The sequence below is a fragment of the Coniophora puteana genome, assembly GCF_000271625.1.
Source record: "Coniophora puteana RWD-64-598 SS2 unplaced genomic scaffold CONPUscaffold_1, whole genome shotgun sequence".
Classification (NCBI taxonomy): domain Eukaryota; kingdom Fungi; phylum Basidiomycota; class Agaricomycetes; order Boletales; family Coniophoraceae; genus Coniophora; species Coniophora puteana.
This window is the reverse complement of record NW_006913053.1, coordinates 1,564,067-1,587,493: the sequence shown is the minus strand read 5'-3', so window position 1 is coordinate 1,587,493 and position 23,427 is coordinate 1,564,067. Positions and strand designations below refer to the sequence as shown.

At 50.7% G+C, this 23,427-nt stretch overlaps 7 protein-coding genes across 7 annotated transcripts; 4 read left to right on the top strand and 3 right to left on the bottom strand.

Annotated features, from left to right (window-relative positions):
* The first annotated feature begins 56 nt into the window (after window positions 1-56).
* Window positions 57-2,784, top strand: CONPUDRAFT_114667 (inositol phosphatidylinositol phosphatase). Its single transcript, XM_007765035.1, has 14 exons — window positions 57-99; window positions 153-250; window positions 299-382; window positions 430-704; window positions 754-779; window positions 826-868; window positions 915-948; window positions 997-1,301; window positions 1,354-1,601; window positions 1,650-1,861; window positions 1,912-2,078; window positions 2,130-2,228; window positions 2,283-2,349; window positions 2,404-2,784. The coding sequence occupies exons 1-14, from the start codon at window positions 71-73 to the stop codon at window positions 2,688-2,690; spliced, it is 1,974 nt and encodes a 657-aa protein (XP_007763225.1). The 5' UTR covers window positions 57-70; the 3' UTR covers window positions 2,691-2,784.
* A 222-nt stretch (window positions 2,785-3,006) lies between these two features.
* On the top strand, window positions 3,007-4,035 carry CONPUDRAFT_86369 (uncharacterized protein; the record flags this gene model as incomplete). Its single annotated transcript, XM_007765014.1, has 5 exons — window positions 3,007-3,142; window positions 3,198-3,409; window positions 3,468-3,620; window positions 3,671-3,811; window positions 3,865-4,035. 5 exons carry the CDS (start codon window positions 3,007-3,009, stop codon window positions 4,033-4,035), a joined length of 813 nt encoding a protein of 270 aa, XP_007763204.1.
* A 172-nt stretch (window positions 4,036-4,207) lies between these two features.
* On the bottom strand, window positions 4,208-6,343 carry CONPUDRAFT_86368 (cytochrome P450; the record flags this gene model as incomplete). The annotated part of the gene is made up of 12 exons (XM_007765012.1): window positions 4,208-4,351; window positions 4,404-4,449; window positions 4,501-4,721; window positions 4,780-4,950; window positions 5,002-5,102; window positions 5,152-5,444; window positions 5,494-5,579; window positions 5,631-5,682; window positions 5,737-5,785; window positions 5,841-5,976; window positions 6,031-6,155; window positions 6,325-6,343. The coding sequence occupies 12 exons, from the start codon at window positions 6,341-6,343 to the stop codon at window positions 4,208-4,210; spliced, it is 1,443 nt and encodes a 480-aa protein (XP_007763202.1).
* Window positions 6,344-7,371: 1,028 nt separating this feature from the next.
* Window positions 7,372-9,715, top strand: CONPUDRAFT_45049 (uncharacterized protein; the record flags this gene model as incomplete). Its single annotated transcript, XM_007764302.1, has 14 exons — window positions 7,372-7,558; window positions 7,630-7,649; window positions 7,709-7,724; window positions 7,785-8,008; window positions 8,062-8,132; window positions 8,241-8,381; window positions 8,431-8,533; window positions 8,586-8,664; window positions 8,716-9,052; window positions 9,104-9,179; window positions 9,228-9,285; window positions 9,337-9,402; window positions 9,452-9,613; window positions 9,678-9,715. The coding sequence occupies 14 exons, from the start codon at window positions 7,372-7,374 to the stop codon at window positions 9,713-9,715; spliced, it is 1,578 nt and encodes a 525-aa protein (XP_007762492.1).
* Window positions 9,716-10,068: 353 nt separating this feature from the next.
* CONPUDRAFT_148488 (uncharacterized protein) lies at window positions 10,069-13,959 on the top strand (the record flags this gene model as incomplete). Its single annotated transcript, XM_007765033.1, has 6 exons — window positions 10,069-10,428; window positions 10,493-10,664; window positions 10,719-11,231; window positions 11,284-13,250; window positions 13,309-13,609; window positions 13,664-13,959. 6 exons carry the CDS (start codon window positions 10,069-10,071, stop codon window positions 13,957-13,959), a joined length of 3,609 nt encoding a protein of 1,202 aa, XP_007763223.1.
* Window positions 13,960-18,257: 4,298 nt separating this feature from the next.
* CONPUDRAFT_133832 (uncharacterized protein) lies at window positions 18,258-20,551 on the bottom strand. Its single transcript, XM_007765032.1, has 2 exons — window positions 19,954-20,551; window positions 18,258-19,896 (listed from the first exon to the last, which is right to left on the bottom strand). Exons 1-2 carry the CDS (start codon window positions 20,485-20,487, stop codon window positions 18,436-18,438), a joined length of 1,995 nt encoding a protein of 664 aa, XP_007763222.1. The 5' UTR covers window positions 20,488-20,551; the 3' UTR covers window positions 18,258-18,435.
* A 406-nt stretch (window positions 20,552-20,957) lies between these two features.
* On the bottom strand, window positions 20,958-23,029 carry CONPUDRAFT_140968 (glycoside hydrolase family 16 protein). The gene is made up of 6 exons (XM_007765031.1): window positions 22,842-23,029; window positions 21,931-22,763; window positions 21,489-21,752; window positions 21,249-21,432; window positions 21,063-21,193; window positions 20,958-21,018 (listed from the first exon to the last, which is right to left on the bottom strand). Exons 2-6 carry the CDS (start codon window positions 22,571-22,573, stop codon window positions 20,966-20,968), a joined length of 1,275 nt encoding a protein of 424 aa, XP_007763221.1. The 5' UTR covers window positions 22,574-22,763; window positions 22,842-23,029; the 3' UTR covers window positions 20,958-20,965.
* Between the last annotated feature and the right edge of the window lie 398 nt (window positions 23,030-23,427).

Sequence of the window (23,427 nt, the reverse complement as noted above, 5' to 3'; positions counted from 1 at the left end):
AGCCACGAATCATTGTGTCCAGTGACGCGACCGCGCCTGTCTCTTGGCACGCTGCACCTTGCTTGACGCCATGAAGCCCATCTACACCAGGCTCAGCCTGTGAGTATGTCTTGAACCTACGAAAGAACAATCTCACCTGATGGTAAACCAAGTTTCGTGAACCGAGAGTCCTACACATTCGTTCCCGTGGAGCCGTTGGGAGCGCAGTCACTCACACTTGACCGAACTACGGGGGATATCGTGCTTAATGGTGCGCACATCGTCCTGGACTACTAAATCCGAAACTTAGTGCTCTTAGCTACCCACACTTCTGTCCCAAACACCTCCACGAGATATGGAAAGACTGTCTATGGTATCCTGGGTTTGATACAACTCGCACTATGTAAGGTTGTACGATGCTTCTGCTGCCCTTCTCACTGTCTTGACTAGCCGAATATGTCGTAATCATGACCGGGAGGGAACAACGGGGACGTTTGATGGGTCACGACGTTTACAGAGCCGTAGAATTCGACATTCTGCCTCTAAACCCCAATGTCTCTATTCAGAATCCCCCACATCCAATAGAGGGGCATCTCCTCGCCCTGGTCAAATCTCATCTCAACGGAGGCCACTTCCTCTTCAGCTATAGCTGGGATCTCTCTCGTCGACTGCAAGTGCAGTGGGAGCAGAAAGATGCTGAGGAGACGAAAGCGTTGTGGGAAGTGGTATGGACACACAACGCTTCTCTGTTGCTTTTTTCTGACGCCCTACCAGGCCGATGATCGTTTCTTCTGGAACAAGTATGCGAATACTCATCTTGTGGATTAAATCTGACAAAATGTGAAGGTTCTTGCAATCTAGACTCATCGAGTCCGAGATAGCGCAAGAGGTAGGTTGTTGCTTCCTGACACATGGCGTTGCTCATGCTTCCTTAGCTTAGTGCCTATATTTTGCCCATCATATACGGCAGTATGTGACATGCTCGCATTTACCTTGTATACGCTTATCCTTGTGTAGCCTTTGACCTTCGGCTGGCTGATGTTCGAGGCCGTCGGGTGCAGCTTTGTCTCATCAGCCGCCGGTCAAGATTCAGGGCGGGCACTAGGTACTTCAGACGCGGTATCGATCATGAGGGGCACGTTGCCAACTTCAACGAGACGGAGCAACTCCTACTTGTCGAAGGATCGGGCCAAGTCTCAAATGATAACTTCAGCGACAAACTAAGTTTCGTTCAAATCAGAGGTAGCGTCCCTGTTTTTTGGGGCGAGATCAACACCATGCGCTATAAGCCTGACTTGCAGGTCATGGACCTTGAAACCACTGTATACCCTCTTTCTCTCGAGCCCATTCACTGTTGATTGACGCACTGCCCAGGTCGAAGCCATGCGTCTCCATTTCAAGGACCAAATTTCGAATTACGGGGAACAGTCACTAGTCAATCTAGTCAATCAAAAGGGCCACGAAAAGCCGGTTAAGGATGCCTACGAGAGAGCCCTTGCTCAGATTGAGATGCCTGAGGTGGCCTACCAATACTTCGACTTCCACAATGAATGCAAGCACATGCGTTGGGACCGCATCAGCGTTCTCATCGAGAAGATGGAAGGGGATCTGGCCAACAAAGGGTGGGTCGTGTTCTATGTATTACAATATAACATGTTTATGATAAACAGGTTCTTCCATTTGTCTTCCAATCAACCTGAGCCCTCAAGAAGACAGCTCGGCGTTGTCCGAACGAATTGCATGGACAATCTCGACAGAACCAACGTCGTCCAGGCGGCTCTTGCTAAATGGACCCTCACGCTCCAATTGCGAAGATTGGGTATCATCACTGAGAGCGAAGGCGTCGATGACTTCGAAGGTTTCAGCAGAGACTTCCGTGAAAGTAATAGTTTCGAGTTTTTTGTCATTGCATTCCACTGACACTCGTGACAGTATGGTCAGATCACGCGGACTCGATTTCAAAGGCGTATGCTGGCTCTGGAGCCCTCAAGGTTGACTTCACCCGAACAAACAAGCGCACCAGGAAGGGTCTGCTCGAAGATGGCTACAAGAGCATCCAACGATACATAAAAAACAACTATTTTGATGGAACCAGGCAGGCACGTTACGTCCACGTCTAAGCGGATGGCAGATAATTTACATTAAAGCAGGATGCTTTTGACCTCGTCACAGGGGCGTGGTTACCTCGGACAACATTCACAACCGCTTCCTCGATCGTTGGAGATCATAGATCCCTTATAATCCGCTCTGTGAGTCTTTGTTGAGGTACTGGAACAAGTCGGTGTCGCTTAAGGATTTTACAGGTTCCTTACATCCTCGGATTTGCGTTGTTTATGATAACTGCCGGCATGACGCTTCCACGAACTTCTGGTACGCACCTTTCTTGATCTAAGATGTTGCTATTAATCTGCTTTGTGTGTTCAGACTACTCGCTATTCTACTACTTTACACTTTGGTTCAGCGTCGCCATCATCGCTCTCTCGTTTATGGTGATCAATGGCATCCAATATGTCGCCTGGCCTCGTCTGCTTCCTCCTACTGAGCTGATATACTATGATGGTCCTGGTTTTCGGTCAGCCCACCATGGCAAAGGCTTTGCTTCCGCAAAGAAGGTGCCGATGGCCGATAGTTTTGCAACAGGGGGTCGTAAGAGAGGTCTGACCGTGAGCCGGATAGAGTTGGAGTTGGGTGACAAGAAGAGACAAGACTAAGGTTTCACCTGGTCACTGTTTATACCGATGGACTTCACACTTACCTTACATAGCCCAATTTAACCTATTAGAATTTTTACACCAAACCCCTTCCCCATCATAACCGGTGATTCTATATATTCAGCATCTGGTAGTTCGAGTTGGCCATCCTCTACGGTAACGTGCACTGAAAGTTGGTTGAAGGCGACCTTCAAGCTTCACGGGAAGATGTTCACATGGGATAATGTTGGCAACGTCGGAGTTTTAAGTGATCCAAGCACTGACGCCGGCCAAAATTTCAGGGCGAGGATTGTTCTTACGCTAAATCACTGCTAAAATGTCTGGAGTCAAGAGAGCGTCCCCTGGTGCACACAACGAGAAGGATTCCCTTCAAAACGCCGAGCTCTCCGATGCCGATGCCCAGAAGCTCCAAGAGGTCCAGAAGGACATTGCCCGCGTTGAGCTTGTTCTTGGTACTTAGCCTCGTTCACATAGCTACTCTCATTCTTCATTGACACGACTTTGTAGAGCGTCGTGCCCAGAAAGAACTTACGCCCGTATATGCGAAGAGGCGCAGTGTGGCCAAGTCGATACCTCGCTACTGGCCCATCGCTTTGATGAACCACAACATCCTCAGTTTCCATGCACAGCACAACGCCGACAGACAAGCGCTTAGCTATCTCGAAGATGTCTGGATTGAACGTGACCCGAAGGAATCACGGTGCTACACTATCGAACTCGTGCGTAATCATATCTTATCTAGTTCATGCATGTCGCGCTTACCGATAGGGGGTACAGCACTTCAAAACGAACCCTTATTTCGCAGACACCGTTCTCAAGAAGGAGTACAAATACCTACCACCGCCCGCTGCTGCCGACGAGAAGCCTGATGCCGACGGTATCATCCCTTCGATGTTTGACTTCTCATGGGAGCGCGACGTGGAGCCTTCGGTAAGTGACCTTGCAATGTTTTTGGATCACAATATTGATTACCATGGAAGTCCATGAAGATTCAATGGAAAGACCCGGAAAATGCCCTCACCAAGCTGCACCCCCGTGTTGAGGATGAGGATGGCGATGACATTCCTGCAGACGCTGGCAGCTTCTTCAACTTCTTTGAGATTGCTTCAGATCCCTTTGACGTAGGTCGGCATCCGGTGCTTTGACGTCAGTGGCTGACCAGTAGGGCACACAGATTGCGAACGTCATTGCAAATGAAGTTTTCCCTGAGGCGACGGACTACTTCCTTGGTAACATGGGTGGTGATGAAATCGACTCCGACGAAGAAGACAGCGAGGATGACGACGATGATGCTGAAGAGATCGATCTCGAAAAGCCTAGAGCCAAGAAGCAGAAGAAAAATTGAAGGCTGGAGCTGATGCAATACTGATGTTTTCAACCTCCTAAAACAGACGACTTCAAGGTCTGACCTAATTGCAGCAGCTGAATCTTTGTGTTATTCGTATATAGGCATTTTTTATACGTAGATTGTATTGGGTGGCAGTAGTCGCTGGTGTATGGGGTGTTTGTATGTATCGTTACCGACGCAACGCTTGCACTACCAGAGGGAGGGAACTTATCCCTTGTCCTTTGACCCGAGGTCGTATAACAAAACTTTGAAACGGTTCAATGTCCTCTTCACAAGAGAACGCAAAGTTTTGCAGAAGGGTCAAAGCAAGAGCCTGATACAATGATCAGCGAATGGCTTTGAAGATGAATGGTAAAACACCATACTTTCATCTCAGCGAGTGCAAAGCTTCGACCTAAACAAGCTCGTGGGCTGGATAACGGCCTAAATGACAAGCGAATGCAAAAGCAAGAATAATCATACCCTGAACTGAATGCAAGAAGGTCCCGCACAGTGAGTTTCCTAGACTTATCTTGAAGCCATCGTTCGGGTCGAAATACGTCGGCGTCGTCGCCCCAAATCGCAGGGTCTTTGTGAATGACATTTACCGGCATTTCGAGGATGGTACCTTTGGGTACAATGAGATGACGTGAGCCAATTCCCGGAAGTGGTTCTGTGACTGGGACGGCAATGGTTTCTGAAGCCTAGTAAATCGGCAAGGTAAATACCGGCTAGGTAGTTGGACCCTAGATGGACGCCTACTTCGTGATGATTTTCAAGCACCGGAGGGTGGCACCGCAATGTCTCAAGGAGAAATGCGTCGAGGAGAGGCAAACTACTTAGTTCATCTGCCGAAGGTTCGATACAAGCGGACACCTCTTGGCGTAGCCTTTCTTGCCATTCGATGTTGGTTGAAATCTCATATAGAAGCCACTAATACAGGAGGTTAGAAGAGGTTTCGTGATAGCACCATTGATTCCTTACCGTCATTGCAGCCGAGACGGGTTCGTAACCCGCCGAGATTATCGTCCGCATCTGAGCGGCTACTTCTTCGTCCTCAAAGGCGGTGTTTTTGTCAGCGCGCACTAAACCAAGCTAAGCAGCAATCTAAACGAACGGAAATGAAGACCGTACTCATGAGTGACATCACCGTCTTGCTGCTATCATCTTTGACCTCCTTGGCGTCATTTAGAATGCATCTGGCTATGTCGCCGAGTTCCTTGCGTATCCTGCGTATGGTCTTCCCTTTCTTACCCAGGTGTAACACAGACGGAAACACCCAGAAGAGCGCACGCATGTAAAACGAGGCGCGTGAGTGCTCGTGGTTCGTCAGGCTATCCATCGTCTCTGCCAGCGTGCTGGTATGAATATCCTCACGGAGGCACCCGAAGTCCCATGAGAATGCAGCGCGACCGATTGTGTCTAGCCTGCAGTGTTGTCAGCCTACGTTTCTCGAATAGCATGTTGGACACGGACGCGAGTCGGCCGCACCAGCCCGTAACGTCAATTGTTTCGGAACGGTCTGAAGTCCTTTCGATGATACCAGACCATTGTCCCACCAGCTGGGAGAAGGAAGTATAGTGAATTCGAGGAAATGAGAGCATGGAGCTTACTCTATGTGCATTCTCGTAGAAGATGTTTGTCATGTTCTTCGCAGATTGCTGTCTGAAGTAAAGTTGCAGAGACCCAGCGAGTCACCATGTGCATTAAATGGCTTACGATAAAGCAGGGCCGAGTGTTCGTCGCTGTCGTTCGTGAGCATCTTTACCTGCAAATATATGAGATGACAATAAAGTGCAAATGTCTGATTCTACTGCACAAACCTTCAACCCACAATATGCCTTCGCCGAGCAGAGTCGAAAACCAGGCGCGAACACCGCTAGGCTTTGGAAATAAGTATGTCCCTTTACCGAGGATAAATGACACAGCGCTCGGATCCGTAATAGATAGCATGGGTTGCTGCACAGGTTAGCATATACCGAGGCTCGTAACCTCAAGTAAACGTGTACATACCCCAAAGGGACCAAAGAACTTGACCACTTTGCCGTACGATTGGTGCCAAGAGATGTAGTGCGAACCCGGTCTACTATAGAACAAGATCTTCTCTTCGCCCCAAATCCACGAGGAACATCTGGGTCCTGGCACGAAGCGTAGGTCGTAATGGACCTTGATCAGGCTGCAAAGGCGGTGAGCTAGCGAGAGCACGGAAACGAGGAAAGCAAGCTTCAGCAACAACGCGATAAGCATGACTGAGGTTGGTTGGAACGCCAGACCTTTAGGATTTTCCGCCTCGAGCTAAATACTTACTCGTGTTTGAATGCGCCATTACCAAAGGCGCTGCGATTCGATCCTGAGAGCCGGCGATCGAGGATGCCTCACATTCAGAAGTATCGTGCAATTGTCAGATACATGTTCCGCATTGAACGAGTTAGGACAAATCAAGGACGGTCCGGGGCAAAGAGTGGTCTGAAAGCAATAATAGCTAGACAGCATCTTAGGTCGGGTGCAACGAAGACGCTGCATGGCTCTCTAAGCCGAGTAGACCAGACTATCAACTTGCATGGATGTCTCGTGGCTATCGTAAGGAGTTGGTATTGACTGGGTAGGTGGATCCCATATATCGTACACGTACTGGTACCTCAACCTGACAGCGCCGCAAAGATGCACGACCCAGGCTAACTCGGTAGCGTCGCGAGTAAGGAGATGGTCGAGGAAGATCCGTTCTGGCGTGTGCAATATTGCCTAGAGTTCATGGAGAAGATCCTGCAGGTCAAAGGACGCGAGAACAGTAATGGCGCGATTAGCGGCGTCGACGTAAATAAGTAAGTATTGAATATTGAATATTGAGCGTTGATGATCGACCCGAGCGCTTGAGCGTCAGCGTTGCAGAGAGGGAAACAGTATCCAGAGTACACGTATAGCATGAGTACGTAGTACAATAATAACGAATATTGGAACGGTGGCGTCGGTCTGTTCTAAGCTGCAGGGATCATTTCAATGACAGGACAAAGATTTGTGACTTGATAATAAAAGGGTTATGCCGACGGGCGCTTCCGCGAGGACACGTCGTCCGCTAAAGTTGGCCGAGGTGTCCGAGCCACTAGAACGGAGAAATACACTCCGACATAAGAACCTCAAGAACACCTACACCCCCCTAAGCCACCACATTGTCGTATGTCCAAGACGCGCAAATCTGCCCGCAACAACAGATCGAAGTCTCCTTTAGAATTACACCATCGGCCTCAGCCGAATTCGGGTACTGGTCCGGACATGAGCAAGCTCACCGACCGAAAGAACAAAGCAGTCTCGTCCTCCCTCCAGAGTATTCGCGTCACTCCTCGCAACCCTACTGCGATGCGCTCTCGGCCTGGTACCGATGCAACAGATAGCGAGGAAGTGGAGCTCACTCTACTTGACGAGGATGAGAGGTCGCGCGCTGCGCTCGGTGCGGGCGACGGGTACTTGGGGAGCGCAGGCGAACCCAAGACAAAGCCAATGTCTATGAGAGACAAGAGGGCGATGGCCTTGCTTATCACACTCTGTGCGTGTATCTCGCCCCGCTCACGGCTGGCTATAGTTGACGCGTCTATCTGTGTACGCTACGTATCCTAGACTTGATCCAAGGTGTTCCTGTGAGTCATCAAACACGGCTTCTTGGTCTCATCCGTAAACTAACTGTTGGACCATACAGTTAGGGCTTGCTCTAGGTGGGTTATCTCATTCAAGAGATAGATATGAGAGAACTTACACACAAATTTCCACGCAAGGATCTGTGCCATTCCTTTTGAAAGACCACCTATCCTACTCTGAACTTGGCGTATTCTCGCTTTCCAACTATCCTTACTCTCTGAAACTTCTATGGTCACCAATCGTCGATTCACTTTACTTTACTTCCATCGGGCGTCGCAAATCTTGGATTATACCAATGCAACTCGTTGTTGGATCTCTAATGGTTTACATATCGTTTAACGTGGACAGACTGATAATCAACGTGATTGTGCTCCGTTTGAAGCTGCCACTCATCGCTGACATATCCCTCAACAGCCTTCCGAAAATCTCTACGAACTGACCTTCGTGTTTACTTCACTGGTCTTACTGTCTGCTACTCAAGGTTCGTGTGAGCTGCGCGGACGAGCTAACATGTCACTAATCCATGAAACTAGATATTGCTGTCGACGGTGTGACCCTTATCTTCTTTCACATCAGTATCGAACTGCCCTAAGCACAATTCTATCAGGATGGGCCTTGACGCTACTCTCACAAGACAATTTGTCATACGCGTCTACATGTCAAACGATTGGGCTCACCACAGGCTACTTTGCATCGTTTACAGTTTTCCTCGCCCTGAACAGCGAGACCTTCTGGTAGGGGTTTTAGTTGTTCTAGCGCGGTAGAGGTTGAACCGTTCTGTAGCGATAAGTGGGGCATACCTCAGCTTACGCTGAGCACATACCTTAAATTCTGCGGCTTGCTCTGCTTCGCTGTAACGTTCTGGCTAATCTTCTTCCAGAAGGAGGTAAGACTATGACTAAATGTTTTGGACATGTTTGACGTTTTCGTGATTATAGGGAAAGGAGTCATTAGACGAGTCGGAGATGACGGTGTCTGCGACATACAAGACGATATGGAACATCTGTAAACTGCCTCGTGAGCCCTCTTTCACATCGTTGCCCTCGGTGGACTCACAAGGCTGCCCAGATATTCGGTCACTCATTGTTGTCCACTGCCTCGGAAAACTTGCTTTCCAAGCCAACGAGAGTGTCACTCAGCTAAAGATGATAGAGAAAGGCCTTGGACGTGAAGACCTGGCTATCACTGTCCTAATTGACTTCCCCTTCCAAATAATAGGCGGATGGTTAGCTGCAAATTGGTCTCGAGGGGATAAACCACTACGACCATGGATCATCGCGTTCTGGCCTCGCCTCGCGTTAGCACTTGTTTCGACGTTGATCGTCTACTACTTCCCCAGTCCACCAATTTCCTACGGTTTCTTCACCTTCCTGGTTATACAAACCGTTGTCCAGTCATTTGCAAGGTGATTCATACCTGCTTAACTAAATGTCGCATACTGACACATTATGAGCAGTAATGTGCAATTTGTTGGGATTTCTGCGTTCCATACTCGCATCTCGGATCCACTGATTGGAGGAACGTATATGACGGTGAGCCCTCTTCCACGCTGGCTCGTGCCAAGCTTATAGATTTCGTAGCTGCTAAATACATTCTCTAACTTCGGAGGCACTTGGCCCAAGTATTTTATCCTCAAAGGTGAGGAGTTCTCTTTTTCTTGTACTCTGATTGACTGACGGGGCTCGATAGGTGTCGACCTCATGAGCGAGTCGGTCTGCCAGGTGAAAGACGCTGATAGTGACTTATTAGTCAAAGGTGTGCTCCGCCGTCTCACTTTATCGCCCCGGATCTGACGATGAATCAGCGTCTGAATGTGTTTCCGAGCATGGAAAGTCTCTTTGCGCGGACATCGGCGGGGAATGCATCACCGAAGGTGATGGGTACTACTGGATCTCTGCCATCTGCATGACCTTTGGTGTCATTTTCGTCGTGAGCTACATCATTCCAACAGCGCGGAGGCTGCAGGGTGCGTGCTACAAAATGTGTTTTCTCATATCCAGACCAATGGCTAATATTTTATTCGCCGACAGCTCTTCCAGTCCACCGGTGGCGGATCAGTAGCGAGTGAGAAAAGGCGGAGTAAAATTTGTTATGGTTTCTGAGCCGGCAAAGTAAAGGGATGGGATACTGGGTGTACGGCTCTTCCACTTCCGGTGCTATTGTATATAATGAGCGGGTGTTGCTGCTAGTACTGCGATAGTGCATGAGTGGTAGCCTGCAGTAATAAGATAATGTAGAACGATTCGCCTGCCCTAAACTGTAGGCGCGAGCTCGCGCTTTGATTTTCCACGAGGCGTGCCAAAGGTGAGAACGCCTGGCGCTCCGAATTTTTATCTACTCTTGCCCACAGCGAGAACAGTCATAATCACCGACCTTCCGCGCGTACAGACCCGCATACACCCAACCACACCACACCCAACCATGACCGCTACTACGATGCACTTTGGCCCCGAATGGATGCGCAAGCCCCAAATGCCAAACCGCCCCCATCCGCCACCTTCCCCTCCCGTGCTGCCCTCCGCACCGACCAACAATAATCACAGCACCTCTCCTTCGGGCGCATCTACCTACTCCGCCCTCGTTACCCCCGCTGCTCCCGAGCCCGAGACGCGTGACGAATCCCACCCTTTCAGGTACTCAAAGGAGGAGATGCTTCGCATCTACAGAGAAGGTGGTGGACGGGGTGGACTGGGTCTTGAGGTCGAAAGACACGAAGGGATTGTCAGAGAAGTTGGCGGTGAACCAACTGGCCTACGCGAATTGAGCGATGCGGAAAAGAAGGTCAGCCGAGCATGCCCGTTCGCCTCGTGTTGCACCATGCGTGACACTCACATGGGCCACTCAGCTCTTCGCAGGTCCCCTCAATTCCGAGCTTCGTAGGCGCCAATCTGGCGACGTAGTAAATACCCCATCGAACTCATCCGATCGTCCACGCATCGGACACAACAACTCAGCCGGAGCCAGCCCTATGCGGGAGAGATTTGGGTCCCTCATGAACAGACGGAGGGACAGCACAGGTGGGCGCAATATAGATCTATGCACCAACTCGTGTTGACGATGGCTTTATCAAGATCAGCCCCCTTTGACAATTCCTCGTAAGCTCTCCATGTCTAATACCCAGGGCACGGCTGCCTCTCCACGCGACGCTGCCCTTCCGTCACCTCGAACCAGAATGGGAGGGTTTGGCTCCGGGATCGATGGCGTCTTGAGCAATTCCGATTCTTGGGTTGCCAGGAGGCGTGCATCGGAGAGCACAAAGCCGGGCAGCAATACCTCCAGGGATGCTACTGACGGCGAGTTGAAGGGCCCCGATATCAAGGAGGAGGAAGAGGGGCAACCGAGTATGGATGCACCTCAAGGCGATGTCGTAACTCGAGACGTGCCTTCGACAGGCGCGCACTCTTTAGACGAAAATCATATCGCTAACGGTGTAGCGTCGATTGCCCTCAGTGGCGCGTCCCCTGTCCCTCAGATTGCACCCCCCAACCCCCATTTCGATAGTCCTGTTCCTCCAGGCCTTCCTGGGAACCCGGATCCGTCCACGATCGAGTGGTCCTATGTTGATCCGTCAGGAACCGTCCAAGGTCAGTGCCTTTGCATCTTGGGTAGGACCGTCGTTGTTTATCACGCATGTAGGTCCATTTTCCGCCGATATTATGCAGAAATGGCATGAAGAAGGTTACTTTACCATCGACCTATTAATGAAGCGCACTCATATCGACCGAGAGTTTGTCTCTGTTGGAGAATTGGTACGGCGGGCCGGTGGTGGTAAAACTTTCCTTTCCCAGCCTCCGCCCTCTGCGCCTCCCGGGCTTGTCCCTCGAACAGACTCGCCTCTCCATAATATCCCTACTCATCAAGCTAATGTGTTTAGCGGGCAGTCACCTGTACCTATACGCAACTTGCGCGCAGCTACTTTGGACTCCTACTTGAACGCCAATTCCGACTCTCCTGGGTCATCATTCGACACAAGATTCAACAATGGGTCACCAGACCCTTCCGCCTTCGGAGGCAGAGCAGGGCTGGGAATGCACGCTGGTGACTCGCCCTTCAATGGTCGAGGTTATCCTGGAAGGCCCTTCAACGAACCTTTACCGGATCCCCACTCTCCGTTCGGAAACATTGCTCCTGGCCGGTCATCTTCCGTGGATGCGTACGGCGTTTACAGCAATAACATGGGTGCACCACAATGGCTTGGCCAGACAGAAAACACTCATCAGCGTGGCGATGTCGATCCCTCTACCCCGTACCATGCGTTCAATCATGCAGCCGCCAATATTCCTCGCGGAGCGGTGGGGCAAACTATCATCCCGGAGGCGATGTCTCGGCCGGCCATGAATCCAGAATACGGAGAAATGAACGGGTTAGGTGGCCCGTTCGATCGTGTTCTGCATGGACGTGGCCCAGTCACCAACGGCATGAGTATCAACAGTGCAAATCTTGCCTACAACAACCCACCTTTTGTGCACAACCAACCCCAACTCGACCAGTCTCCTTCTGTTCCTACTATTATTCCTCAATCTCTATCCCACTTCTCGGACGCTCAAACCTCGAATACTACCTTAACCCCTGGAACGAATCCCTTGTCATCTCAAGTCCAGTCTCTGAACGAACCTTCGTCCCCTTGGGCAAACATCGACCCCTTGTTGATGCGGCCTGGCACTACTGATTCGCCAAGGGTATCTGCAACCACTCCGCAAAACCAGATGAATCAATCGGCATCTCACCTACAGCAGGGTTGGTCACGCGGGAGCCAGTCATCACAGCCGGGAACCAAACGCGATCAGTCCGCTTGGCTGGCTGCTTCACAAAATGGCACGGATGACAACTGGAAAGAAGTTCCGGGTCCAAGCAGTCTTACTTTCAACAACGTTGGGCAACACAACATGATGCACGAAGAGGCACAACCAGTAGACAGCGGGCGTGCCGCTACGACTGATGCGCAAATCGCGAAGGAGACAGCAGCAATCCCGGAGGTACCTTCGGAGCCAGAACGATCCGAACCCGAGCCTGCACCTGTTGTTTCGGAAGTCCAAGCACCCATACCTTCCAAGTCTCGCCGCAAGGCTACTACGAAGGACACTCAAGTCCAACCATTGGCCACAAAGACGACGCCCCCCTCGCCTCCAAGTGCAACAAGCCCACCTACCCCTTCCATGCCTGGCGCGGTACCCAAGGCTGCTTGGTTGATGGAGGATGACACGAAGAAGGCGGGAGCGGGCATGAGTCTTCGAGAGATCCAGGAAGATGAGGCAAGGAAAGCAGATGCGCGCAAAGTTGAGAAGGAACGGGAGCGTGTCGCGCGTGCAAGCGCACCGGTCACTCCCGCTGCCGAAGAAATGTTCACCACTGCTGCTTGGGGCCTTCCGACGTCCCAAGCCGGCTCCCGCACGGTTGGGTCACCAAACATTGCGATACCAACTAGTGCTGGCGCTGCCGCGTCTGTTGCTGCCGCCCCATGGAGTCAGTCGACGAATGCTGCAGGTGCTAAGAAGACCATGAAGGAAATCCAGGAGGAGGAGGAACGGCGTAAGAAGGCGGTGTACAAAGAGATTGTTGCGGCAGCGCCAACTCGTAGGGGTTATGCTGAGACAACGACAAAGGTAATATATTGATATGCATCATTGCGATATGGCAGAATACTTACTTGGGCATCCGTAGCCGCTCACTCCAGCTCCCGCCTCCGGTGGAGCCTGGACCACAGTAGGACCTAGTGGGAAGAGCGCCACCGCAGCAGTGGGCGCTCGTCCAGCACCTGCTCCTACAACGTCTTCGGCTAGCGTGATGACTGCGCCCGTCACGTCGCGCCCGAGCGTTGTTGCTCCTCCCAGGACCGCAGCTTCTGCTGTTGCAAAGGGGACGTCCTCAGCCCAGAAGGCTGATGACTTCCCTGTTGCACCCTCTGCCGATTTCCTTCGTTGGCTTGGCGAGAATCTCAAAGGGCTAAACAGCTCAGTCAACCGTACGTGTGCATATGCACTTCTTCAAAACATAAAGACTGATCCCAAACATGTAGTGGAAGAGATTTCGTCTATGCTGCTTTCCTTCCCGCTCGACCCCGACTCATCAACGATGGAGCTTATTGCCGAGATGATCTACACAAACAGTACGACGCTCGACGGGCGGCGCTTTGCTTCGGAATTCGTCAACAAGCGTAAGGTCGACGCTGCGGCCCGCAAGAATGGTGCGAGCGCGGGTCCGACTGGCAAGATTGTGTCCATCGCCGATGTCGTGAAGACGCAGCCAAAGCCATCGCAACCTGAGTGGGGCTTTAAGGTCGTAAACAAGAAGAAAAAGGGTGGGAAAGCATAAGCTGAGTCGACCCTGATTAGTCGATTCAATCTACTCCAGGACAATTGGGGCGGTATTCGGCTGAGGAATGTGTCCCTTCTCTGTGGCCTGAGTAGATCTATACATGTTGTATGAAAACGAACTGTGTACGTTACAGTGGTACCTGTGTGGCTACCTAGGCCTGAGGCCCAACACTAGTGCTCGGTGGGAGTTATAGTAAGAGGACAGATATCAAGCCCAGTGGAAACGTGCTGTGCTCAGATGGGTGGGAATCCGGGCGGATTGGTGAATCGAAGCATATCTCGTGGTGCTTCTTTGATGCACCGATACACACCAATGCGAACCGATGGCTGGACTGTTCACCGATTTTTTGGTGTTAATTCATGACGCCCATTGGCTCGGATCCGGGCACATCGGTTCGTATCGGTGCACGCATTCACGAGTACGTGAACTCAATTTAAATACCTAATTGATATAATAGAATACGACTCAATTCGGTTTATTCCATCCATAGCGAAAATTCCAAAGCAGCTTGAGATTATCTATTAAAGGCTACTAAATATACATGCTGGCTATCTTTACAAATAATGAGCAATGGCATTAGCCGGATGCGCCCGACCGCGAGCCCGTCGATGGAATGAATCGCGATATGTGATGGCAGAGGTAGCGAGTACGTACCACACAGAGGACACGCTTTGTGCAGTCGCTGAGCAAAGGCAAGGTAAACCGGATTGCGGGAATCGACTCACCTGAATGTTCGATCACTTCCTACTCGTGAACTCGACAATCAGAAGTAATTTTGAGTGGTGCAAGTTAAAGAGGTTGACTGGAGTGGCGAATGTGGAAGAGTCATGTTGCGGCAACTAGGAGAATGTCGTAGTAGACGTACCCAAGTGCGTACGGGCGGTGTTCGGGGTGGTGAAGAGGATGGTGGTGGTGGTGGTGGAAGGAACGAAGGGAGAGCTACGTACGCGCTCACGAACAAGGCTGTAACACGCGGGGATCAAAACTGCGGAGTTTCCTGACTGTTTCCAGAGAAGTCACAGCAAGCAGAGCCAAGCAACAGCTAACTTGAATATTACAGACCTACTGAAATGTGGTTTTACGGGGACATTTCAATTGCCTATTTATAATTAGCGGACAAACACATAACTACTGCAAGGATATCACATTTAAATTCACTGTCCGAGCCAATCAGAACCTCTGCATGACGATTTGTGTCAGTTTCAGGACTTATAAAGACTTGGCATTTCACGAAGCAAACGCGGCAATACTTCCTTTCACCAGGACCGCTGCTGGGAATATTCCATTCATGAAAAAGATGATTGATGAAGCAACAGCAGGAAGTTCGGGCCCGTATCTAGTTCCCTGAGTGCCATATGCGTCGAACTTTTTGGTATTCTAATCGCGCCAAGGTCACATGCACTGTCTTTCACCAATATGCCCGCATTTTATTGATGAAAAATCAAAGATGTACCCTACTATGCTTCGATTCACCAATCCGCCCTGATTCCCACACATCTGAGCACAGCACGTTTCCACTGGGTATCAAGTGTTACTTTGGCTATCATGATGGCATTCTGCTCAACGTAATGCTTGGCTTAAGTTGCGCAGCTAGCTTACAGGCTTGAAGATAGTCTTGTAAGGTATTATAGAAAAGTAAGCTTGAACTTAACGAAGGATCCTGTGAAAGACTTTCGTTCCTAACCTCCGCACCCCACGTTCGAATTCCGCCCTATATACTGTTGAATTCGTGAGCCTGTCATCGTGTTCACGTAATCGGCCGATGCCGAGATAAGATAATAAGACACGAGATGGGTGGATAGACCACCAGACGAGTCACAAGTCCCGGGCCAAGGCTCGGGAAAGCAAAAGCTATTTATTAGAGAATCAGAAGCTAAATACGAGTACAGGAGCTACAGAAGTTCTCCTAATGTATTTACTAGTATAAGGGAAGCGAGAAATCATACCTGAGCGCAATCAGCGTATCACACACCCTTTCTAAGTGTGAATCCCAAGAGGTTATGAGCCCCGCGCTCCCGCTCGCATATATTTACACCACGCTTCTTCATCGCCTCGCTTGCCACATCCTATTCCTCACGCACCGTGGACAGGCCATGCCGGAGAACGGCAGCAGAAGCACATCACGTGCTTGCGCGTTCGGACTCAGACAGTCCATACGAAACTGGCAAAAGCCAGATTCGTGCGATTATATTCGCAATTCCCCTGAGACGGTCCATCTTACCGAATGGGTAGATGACATAATAAACATTTATGTGAATAAACAAAAACAGAAGTACTCGGGTGAGATTGCCCGAGTAGAATCTGCATAAGGCCGAGAAGCCCAGCAGAAGACCAAACAAAAACTAGATACTCTCTATTTACGGAGCAGGTATTTGGACACGACAATGTCCTGCTTACGAGAAAAAACAAACATGACACATGTTCCCAAACCTCAGAATTTTGATTTGTTCACACGTTTGTAACATACTCAAATGGACTATGAAGTTCTTAAAAAAAACTACGAAGGACAGACATAAAATAAAAGATACACCTGAAAGGTTGTAGAATAAGTTCGACAAGCTGTGTTCATCATGAGAGAGAACCCGACTCATGTTCTTTGCCGAAAAAGGCAAGAGTTAGAACTGAGATTGAAACAGTCAAGATGAGATTGACTCTCTATACCATATATGGTAACACGGTTTAAACTCAGACATGAGTAGTCGCACTCGAAAGTGCTCAAATAAATGAGAAAATATCTATAGAAATATAGAGTGTCTCGATGATATATACTCCAAAGACAAGATAGAAGTCCGAATAATTGGGCTGAGACAGTCAGACTGAAGTTGCGCGCTAAATATGGCAAGAGCTTTAAAACTCAGACAGAAAAATCATCACTTAAAAGAGCCTATTGAAGACAGGTCCCAGAAATTAATCCCCCGAGCATACTGACTGAAGTCAGGGGGAGTTTAAAATATGAGAGATGGAAATGAAAATATATAAAGTCTGGGAGACAAAAGTGTCCCAGCGAACTCTAATGCACTTTCCCAGCCGGGTTTCCGGCATGAGGGGGAGTAGTTAGATACCACGCCGAAACCGGCATATAAAAAGCTGCTTAAATGGGCATAAAGAATGCTAGAGTAAAATCCGGAAGCTAGAATTAGATCCAGCGTCAAAATAGGCGAAAAAACGTGATCAGACTAAAGACACAATCAGAACAAAATCCGAGTAGAAAACTCAGTAACAAAAAACCAAATAAGAATCTGCGAGTCAAAGAAACAAGGCTATTAAAAAAGCGCTACTGCGTGGCCTAACTATACACTAGACCAAAGGCATAAACAAGTCAAACCCTAAATGAATAAATAATCATAAAAGCTGGGATGCATACCGGCCTAAAACAAGACTTAGCCTAATAAATAAAAAGTTCTCTTGCATGCTGAGAATTTTAAGAATAGAAAGCTCGTCAGATTAAAGAGCACAGTTAAAAAATCTTCGAAGTAGACAAATGGGTCTGATGTATCCTCTGGAACCAGCATCCGATAAAATATGAAATAGCAAACTGTGGGCGTGAACATGCTTAAATAATCAATGCTGGCACGCGAAACTAAAGAATAAAATATAATAAAGACAACAAAAGCAACTGGCCATTGCTTAGTCAATTCAGACCTACAAACGGAGTAAAAGCTCGGCGAAAAAATGCCGTGTAAACGCCGCGTTTATTATACAAAAAGAATAGACATAAAATATGGATATAAAGAAAGCATAAAACACTTTCAGACCATATATCATTCACGAAGAGAATGAATGAGGAACCCAGAGATGACACAAGATTATCAGAACAAGACAATGACAGTGACTATACTCACCAAACCTCTCCCAAAACCAGGACGCGAAAAACGTGTCCCAGACTCGGCATGGACCAAGGTTTGAGGGGGAGTGTTGAATTCGTGAGCCTGTCATCGTGTTCACGTAATCGGCCGATGCCGAGATAAGATAATAAGACACGAGATGGGTGGATAGACCACCAGACGAGTCACAAGTCCCGGGCCAAGGCTCGGGAAAGCAAAAGCTAAATACGAGTACAGGAGCTACAGAAGTTCTCCTAATGTATTTACTAGTATAAGGGAAGCGAGAAATCATACCTGAGCGCAATCAGCGTATCACACACCCTTTCTAAGTGTGAATCCCAAGATATACAGTACCACTGAGGCATGAGCGCTTAATTAAGTCTTTGGTGAAGTGGAAAGCGTCCATCTGGATCTCATCACTTAGGCATCGCCGTGAAAACGACAGAGCTGCCGTTCAGAGTCACCCAGGTTTGCGGATATTGATTGATTTGGACGTGATTAGACGAGTTCATTGAATGTCCCATTTATAGTTACAAATAATAGTATAGATAATTGAGCGTAGTACAAGATGATGGTCACTGGCAGGAGGGGAGAATAACATTGAGCACACGAATCGAAAAAAAAAGTATCAGATAAAAGCCAAAAGTTGTCATGCGTCTACTTCGCACCACCCATCCTCATGCTCGCGGTCAGCTGTGCCCCCACTTGATTCGGAGTTGAGGGTATCCTCGACTACCACGACATCGTCGTCGTCATCTTGCGTGAGATGCGCAGGAGCGGGCGTCGAAGGATGAGATGTGGCGGCAGGGAGTAGGAAGGTGTCGACCATGGCTTCGTCCTGGTCGCGGTCGGTGGAAGCAGTGGGCTCGGTGGGAGATGGGGGAGCAGAGGAGTTGGAGGCTTCTGGGTTCAAGGGTGCGGAGGAGTCGGAGGCAACAGACGGGTAGATGAGAGGAGGGTAGGAAGATGTGGTGAGATCGGTTGCAACGGCCATCTGCGAGACCTCTTTAGCTTCAGGCATGTCGTCGACGACGTCAACATCGGGGTGCTGAACCTCGACGTCATCGACAGTAGGGGCCCGGGGGACCTCGTTCATAGTGTCTTCAGCAGCCAGAGGTTGCTCGGTCTCCATGGGAGTGCTGGTATCGAGTGATGAAGTCTGGACGTTGGCTGCTGCAAGCTTAGGGGCACACTCCTCCGCTACGAATTCCTTTGTAGCGTACTCATGGGTGGACGGGGCGTTGCCGTCGGCGGAGACGGCGTCGGAAGGGAGAGAGGTGACCTCGGGAGCTGCAACTGCGACTTCGGCGTCGTCAACGTCAATCCCGACCGGTAAAGGAACCGCCTCTGGAGAGATGTCCGAAGCAAGCTGCTCGATCTCCATCGCATCAGCGGCAGTGACCTGAGCGGACGCCTGGTCTTCGGCCAGTGTCTTGGCGATCTCCTCCTCGTTCTCAACCTTGGCGTCATGGTTCTCTTTCCACTTGAAAGCCTCGAAACGTTCTTCAACCTCCTTCTCCAGATCCTCGAGCGCCTTCTCAATGCGAGTGACAGTAGTCTTGCGCTGGGAACGGACGTGCTCATCTTCGAAGCTCTCGACGGTGTCGAGCTTGACAAGGAGGTTGCCAAGCGCATGCTCGAAGAAGCGGACTGGAGCGTTGCGCGCGGTGAATGCGAGCTTGAGATTCGAGCCAGAGACAGCGGAGGTGACTGAGGAGGGGGTGGACGGGGTGGTGTCGAAGTCGAGATCGCGAGGAAGTTCGAATTCAGAAGAGAGCCTCTCAAACTCGGCGTTGATGGAGCGGATGGTGTCGAGAGATGCAGAAACTTCCTTGGGAGTGGGGTCCGAGATCGGGATGGTCACTGGCCGAACTTCCTTCTCCTTGCCCTTGGGCTCTGTTGCAGAGGTGAGAGCAGAAGCGTCCTCCTTGACCTCAGGAGCATCCGTCGAGGGTTGAGGTCCAGAAGAGCCAAGCGATGAAATCAGGGATGTGAGGGTGTCCTTCATCTCCTGCTCGTACTCGGACATCAAGCGCGACTCGAGACGCTCCTTCAGAGGTTTGGTAGGCTCAAAAGCCTGGACCTGCGGAGCTTCGGCAGCAACGCGCTGCTGAGGCAACTCAGTTAGTATCGGCTCGAAGACGTTCTCAGAGGGAGAGCAGCTTACAGGTCCAGCTGGAGAGCGAGAGGCACAACGATTCATCGCCTCTTCGCGACGCTCCTGAGAACAAGCGCGCTGCATGGCAGCCTGGCGCTCCCATGCCTGGCGGCGAGCTTGAGCTTGAGCAACGCGGTGCTCCCACTCTTGCTGACGGGCCTGCTCCTCGCGTGCATAGTCTTGAGGGATCTGACGCACAGGGGCGAAGCCACCGTAGTACGGATTGGGGCGGCTGAAGGCATCCTCATCTTCATCATCAACAATATAGTTGAGCTGGTGGTTGCGGAAAGCATCGAAGAGTGTCTGGCGGCGGATGGCTTCCTGGCGCTGACGGCGGGCGATAGCTTCTTCGCGCTGTCGGCGGACCGCCTCTTGGTAGCGCTGGCGGCGAATGGCCTCTTCCTGAGCGAGAGCAGCTGCGTACTCGGCTTCAGCAGCGCGAGCTTCTGCAAGAGCGGCGAGGTACCTGTCGCGGGGAGACTGCCCGTAGTGGGACTGGCCGTAGCCAGAGTGAAGAGCAGAGACAGGAGTCAACGCAAACATGGCAATTCAGAGTGTGTTAGAGTGCGGGAGTGTAATGCGAGTGTGCGGAGAAGAACTTGATGCTGTCGGTGAGCCATATCGCAGAGATTTTATACCAGTGCTCCCTAGCAAAGCTGACGAATCGCAGTAGTAATGCTAGACAAGACGCGCGTATACCGACGACGCGTCCCCGCGTTTCCAGAACTTGCCATCCCGACTCCCGAGTTTCCCGACGCAGCGATTCCCTTCCCTCACGTTCCAGAATGATCCGCCACTCCATATTGCCTGATTCGGTCGACCCCTCCCATTACCAAGCACCCACAAGGCACCACAAATACTTTGAACCCGTTCCTTAGGCCCAGGTAAATATTATTCTACACCTAGATCTAATAATACACCCAAATAATACAATCTTACAGGTCTGTCTAGATGCCAGCATTCTATATAATATAATACCATCTACGTCGTGAATCGTGATGAGTCGTCTATGCCTCTATGGTCATGACTGCGTCTGGTAAATCTTCACACTGGCCACTTCCCAGTCTGGATGGTCTGGTCAGCAACGGTGTTACTTACTGCAACTAAGGGAGACTCACAGGCTTCGCTAAAGGACGCTCCGCTGTTCTGGACGAACGCCTCGCATGTCGAATAACCAGTCTGCTGCGCACAACTCGTTGATTGTCCGGGCACGCCAGTTGAACTCCACGCCGTCCCAGCCCAGTCACCGCTGTAATTTCCATCAGATTCTCTAAATAGACAGGCGTCGGACATGTCTCGCTCACCAGAGGGTCGTGTCAAAGATAGCGGAGTGGTCGTAGAAGAACGTCGACGGATTGCACCCTGACGCAGGCCAGTCCGCCATCGGCTCTCCCCAGCCTTGTGGTTGCGGTGCGCCTTTGGTAATGTCCGAGGGTACCGACCCGCGCGGGAAGAAGTAGACTGATACGCCGGCATTGGTCCAAAGCACTGCAAACGTCCGTTAATCGGGATCTTTGTATGAAAAAGGCCAAAGTAGTGCTTACTGGCATAGACACCTCCGCTGTTATTGTTAAACGTCGACCCAAAGGAGTTTCCTTGATTCGAGCGCACTCCGCAGCCCTGATTGTTCGTCTCCGCTGCGGCGCAGTTGGTCCCGCCCACGCTAGTGCCGGTCATGTTCAGCGAAGAGGGGACGGTGCAGCCAGGGTTTGTGTGAATTGTCGCCTGGTTATTCGTGTAGTTGTTCACGCCTTCCACGATGTCGATCTCTCCACCCGCGGGCCAATTGGGGCCATTTGTCCAAAACGCTGTTATAGGCCACATGCAATCAGCACCGCAGGACCACCATATTGGGTACCGGGAGGAATAGATGAAGAAGCCGAACGCAGACACATTAATGGAAAGGAAGCAGGAGATATGAAATATGAATGAGGAAACGCCCAAGCCGAGCGCGGGCGAGATATGAAAAGCTTTCAGGGTGCTCACCTGGCCATGTCGCGCACCCAGTCGGCATGTGCACCGAGTCCATTACCACCAGTCCTTGCGTGAACGTCTCATTTGTCGTGATCCGGACTGACATGCGGTTGTTTGACACCTTGGGCGTCGTCTCTACGCGCATGACCGCGTGTCCTTGCGAGTTGACCTCGAGAAGGCCGTTTGAGCTCGCCGTGCTCTGGTCGACATACTGTACGTTGCCATTGGTAGGGTCCGCATCCGTGTAGAACGACCAGCCGTTGAAAAAGTTTTGACCCGAATACGACTGGACGACCTTCCATGGGGAAGATGCCGATGTCGAGTTGCCAGTCGTTCCGGTGCTCGTACCGTTGCCTGAGCCCGAGGGCTTGCCGGAGTTCGAGGGGCCCGTGCTGTTGCTCACGGGGCTGGGAATAGTCACGTTTCCGGCGGAACCAACGCAGTAAACGTTCTGCATCGATGGGCTTGTAGCGTCCTGGATCAGCACACTTGCGAATGTTGTCCGCAGATCGCGGGCGAGGGTGGCAGACTGCTTGATGGCTACCTTGTGTGCATGCTTGGTTGCACGCTTAAGGAAGCCAACACCGAGCATGTCCGCCTGTGTCGGCGCGGCATTGGCGAGGAGAAAGAGTGTGAGTAGCGTGGAGATGTACATGATCGTCGGTGTGCTCTAGGCGAAATGGGATCGATAGAACCAAGTCGCGTAGATGCTAGGAGTTGGTAAGGGGGCTCGGAGAGCAAAGGAGGAGAAAAATTCGATGTGCCTCTATATATAAAGCAAGAGGAAGATTGTGTGGTTGCAAAGTATCCAATGGCCCGGGCGCAGCCTGGGGTTGTCAAATTTCCTGAGAGCGGTTGGAAGGAAGAAGATTAGCTGAGCTCGTTCGCGGGCGAGTCGGGGTATCTTATAAGCAGCGTCGCACCTTTTGTATCTAAATGGAAAGCCTCACGAAGGCAAGAACACGAAGCAGGTGGTCAGGTTGACCAGACACGTAGAAAACGTGCAATCGAGGACACTCGAAACGCCGCCCGCTGCGAACACGAGGCACTTGCACAGTATGGGTGCGGCTCAGCCTACCCGGGACTAGTCTGAAGAGGTAGAGAAAGACAGAGACAGAGAAAAGAGAGCAAGCAGGGCGAAAAAGACCACCGACTTTATAGTCATTGTTGTTGCCATTATCCTTTGTCCTCGCTAAGTTGGCGTTACTCGGAGCGACGAGAGAACAATAACCTTTCTGAGCCGGCGGCTTTGATCAAGGCACGGTTAGCCGCGTCTACCCACAAAAGGCAAGAGGACCGCGGTGCCGGCAGCGCGGACCAGCGTGGGAACTGGATTCGCCGCCAAGGTCCTCACGAACGCATTCTCTCAAATTTACACAGGTAGAGTCCTTCACTTGTACTAATGTGACTATTCCTTGCTTAGCCACGATGCTGCAGTGTTCGTCCGCAGTTGTACCGCCCAAAGTTGCCCCATGCCACGTGCAAAAACCTTGCATGGTAAAGAAGATA

Coding starts and splice junctions, on each gene's coding strand:
- CONPUDRAFT_133832 (XM_007765032.1), bottom strand. CDS start 20,487: ATGTTTGCGTTGACTCCTGTCTCTGCTCTTCACTCTGGCTACGGCCAG. Junction 19,897..19,953: donor CTCGCTCTCCAGCTGGACCT/GTAAGCTGCTCT, acceptor GAGTTGCCTCAG/CAGCGCGTTGCTGCCGAAGC.
- CONPUDRAFT_114667 (XM_007765035.1), top strand. CDS start 71: ATGAAGCCCATCTACACCAGGCTCAGCCT. Junction 949..996: donor TTTGCCCATCATATACGGCA/GTATGTGACATG, acceptor ATCCTTGTGTAG/CCTTTGACCTTCGGCTGGCT. Junction 1,602..1,649: donor GGGGATCTGGCCAACAAAGG/GTGGGTCGTGTT, acceptor TATGATAAACAG/GTTCTTCCATTTGTCTTCCA.
- CONPUDRAFT_140968 (XM_007765031.1), bottom strand. CDS start 22,573: ATGTACATCTCCACGCTACTCACACTCTTTCTCCTCGCCAATGCCGCG. Junction 21,194..21,248: donor ATCTTTGACACGACCCTCTG/GTGAGCGAGACA, acceptor TGGAAATTACAG/CGGTGACTGGGCTGGGACGG. Junction 21,019..21,062: donor AGCGTCCTTTAGCGAAGCCT/GTGAGTCTCCCT, acceptor GTTGCTGACCAG/ACCATCCAGACTGGGAAGTG.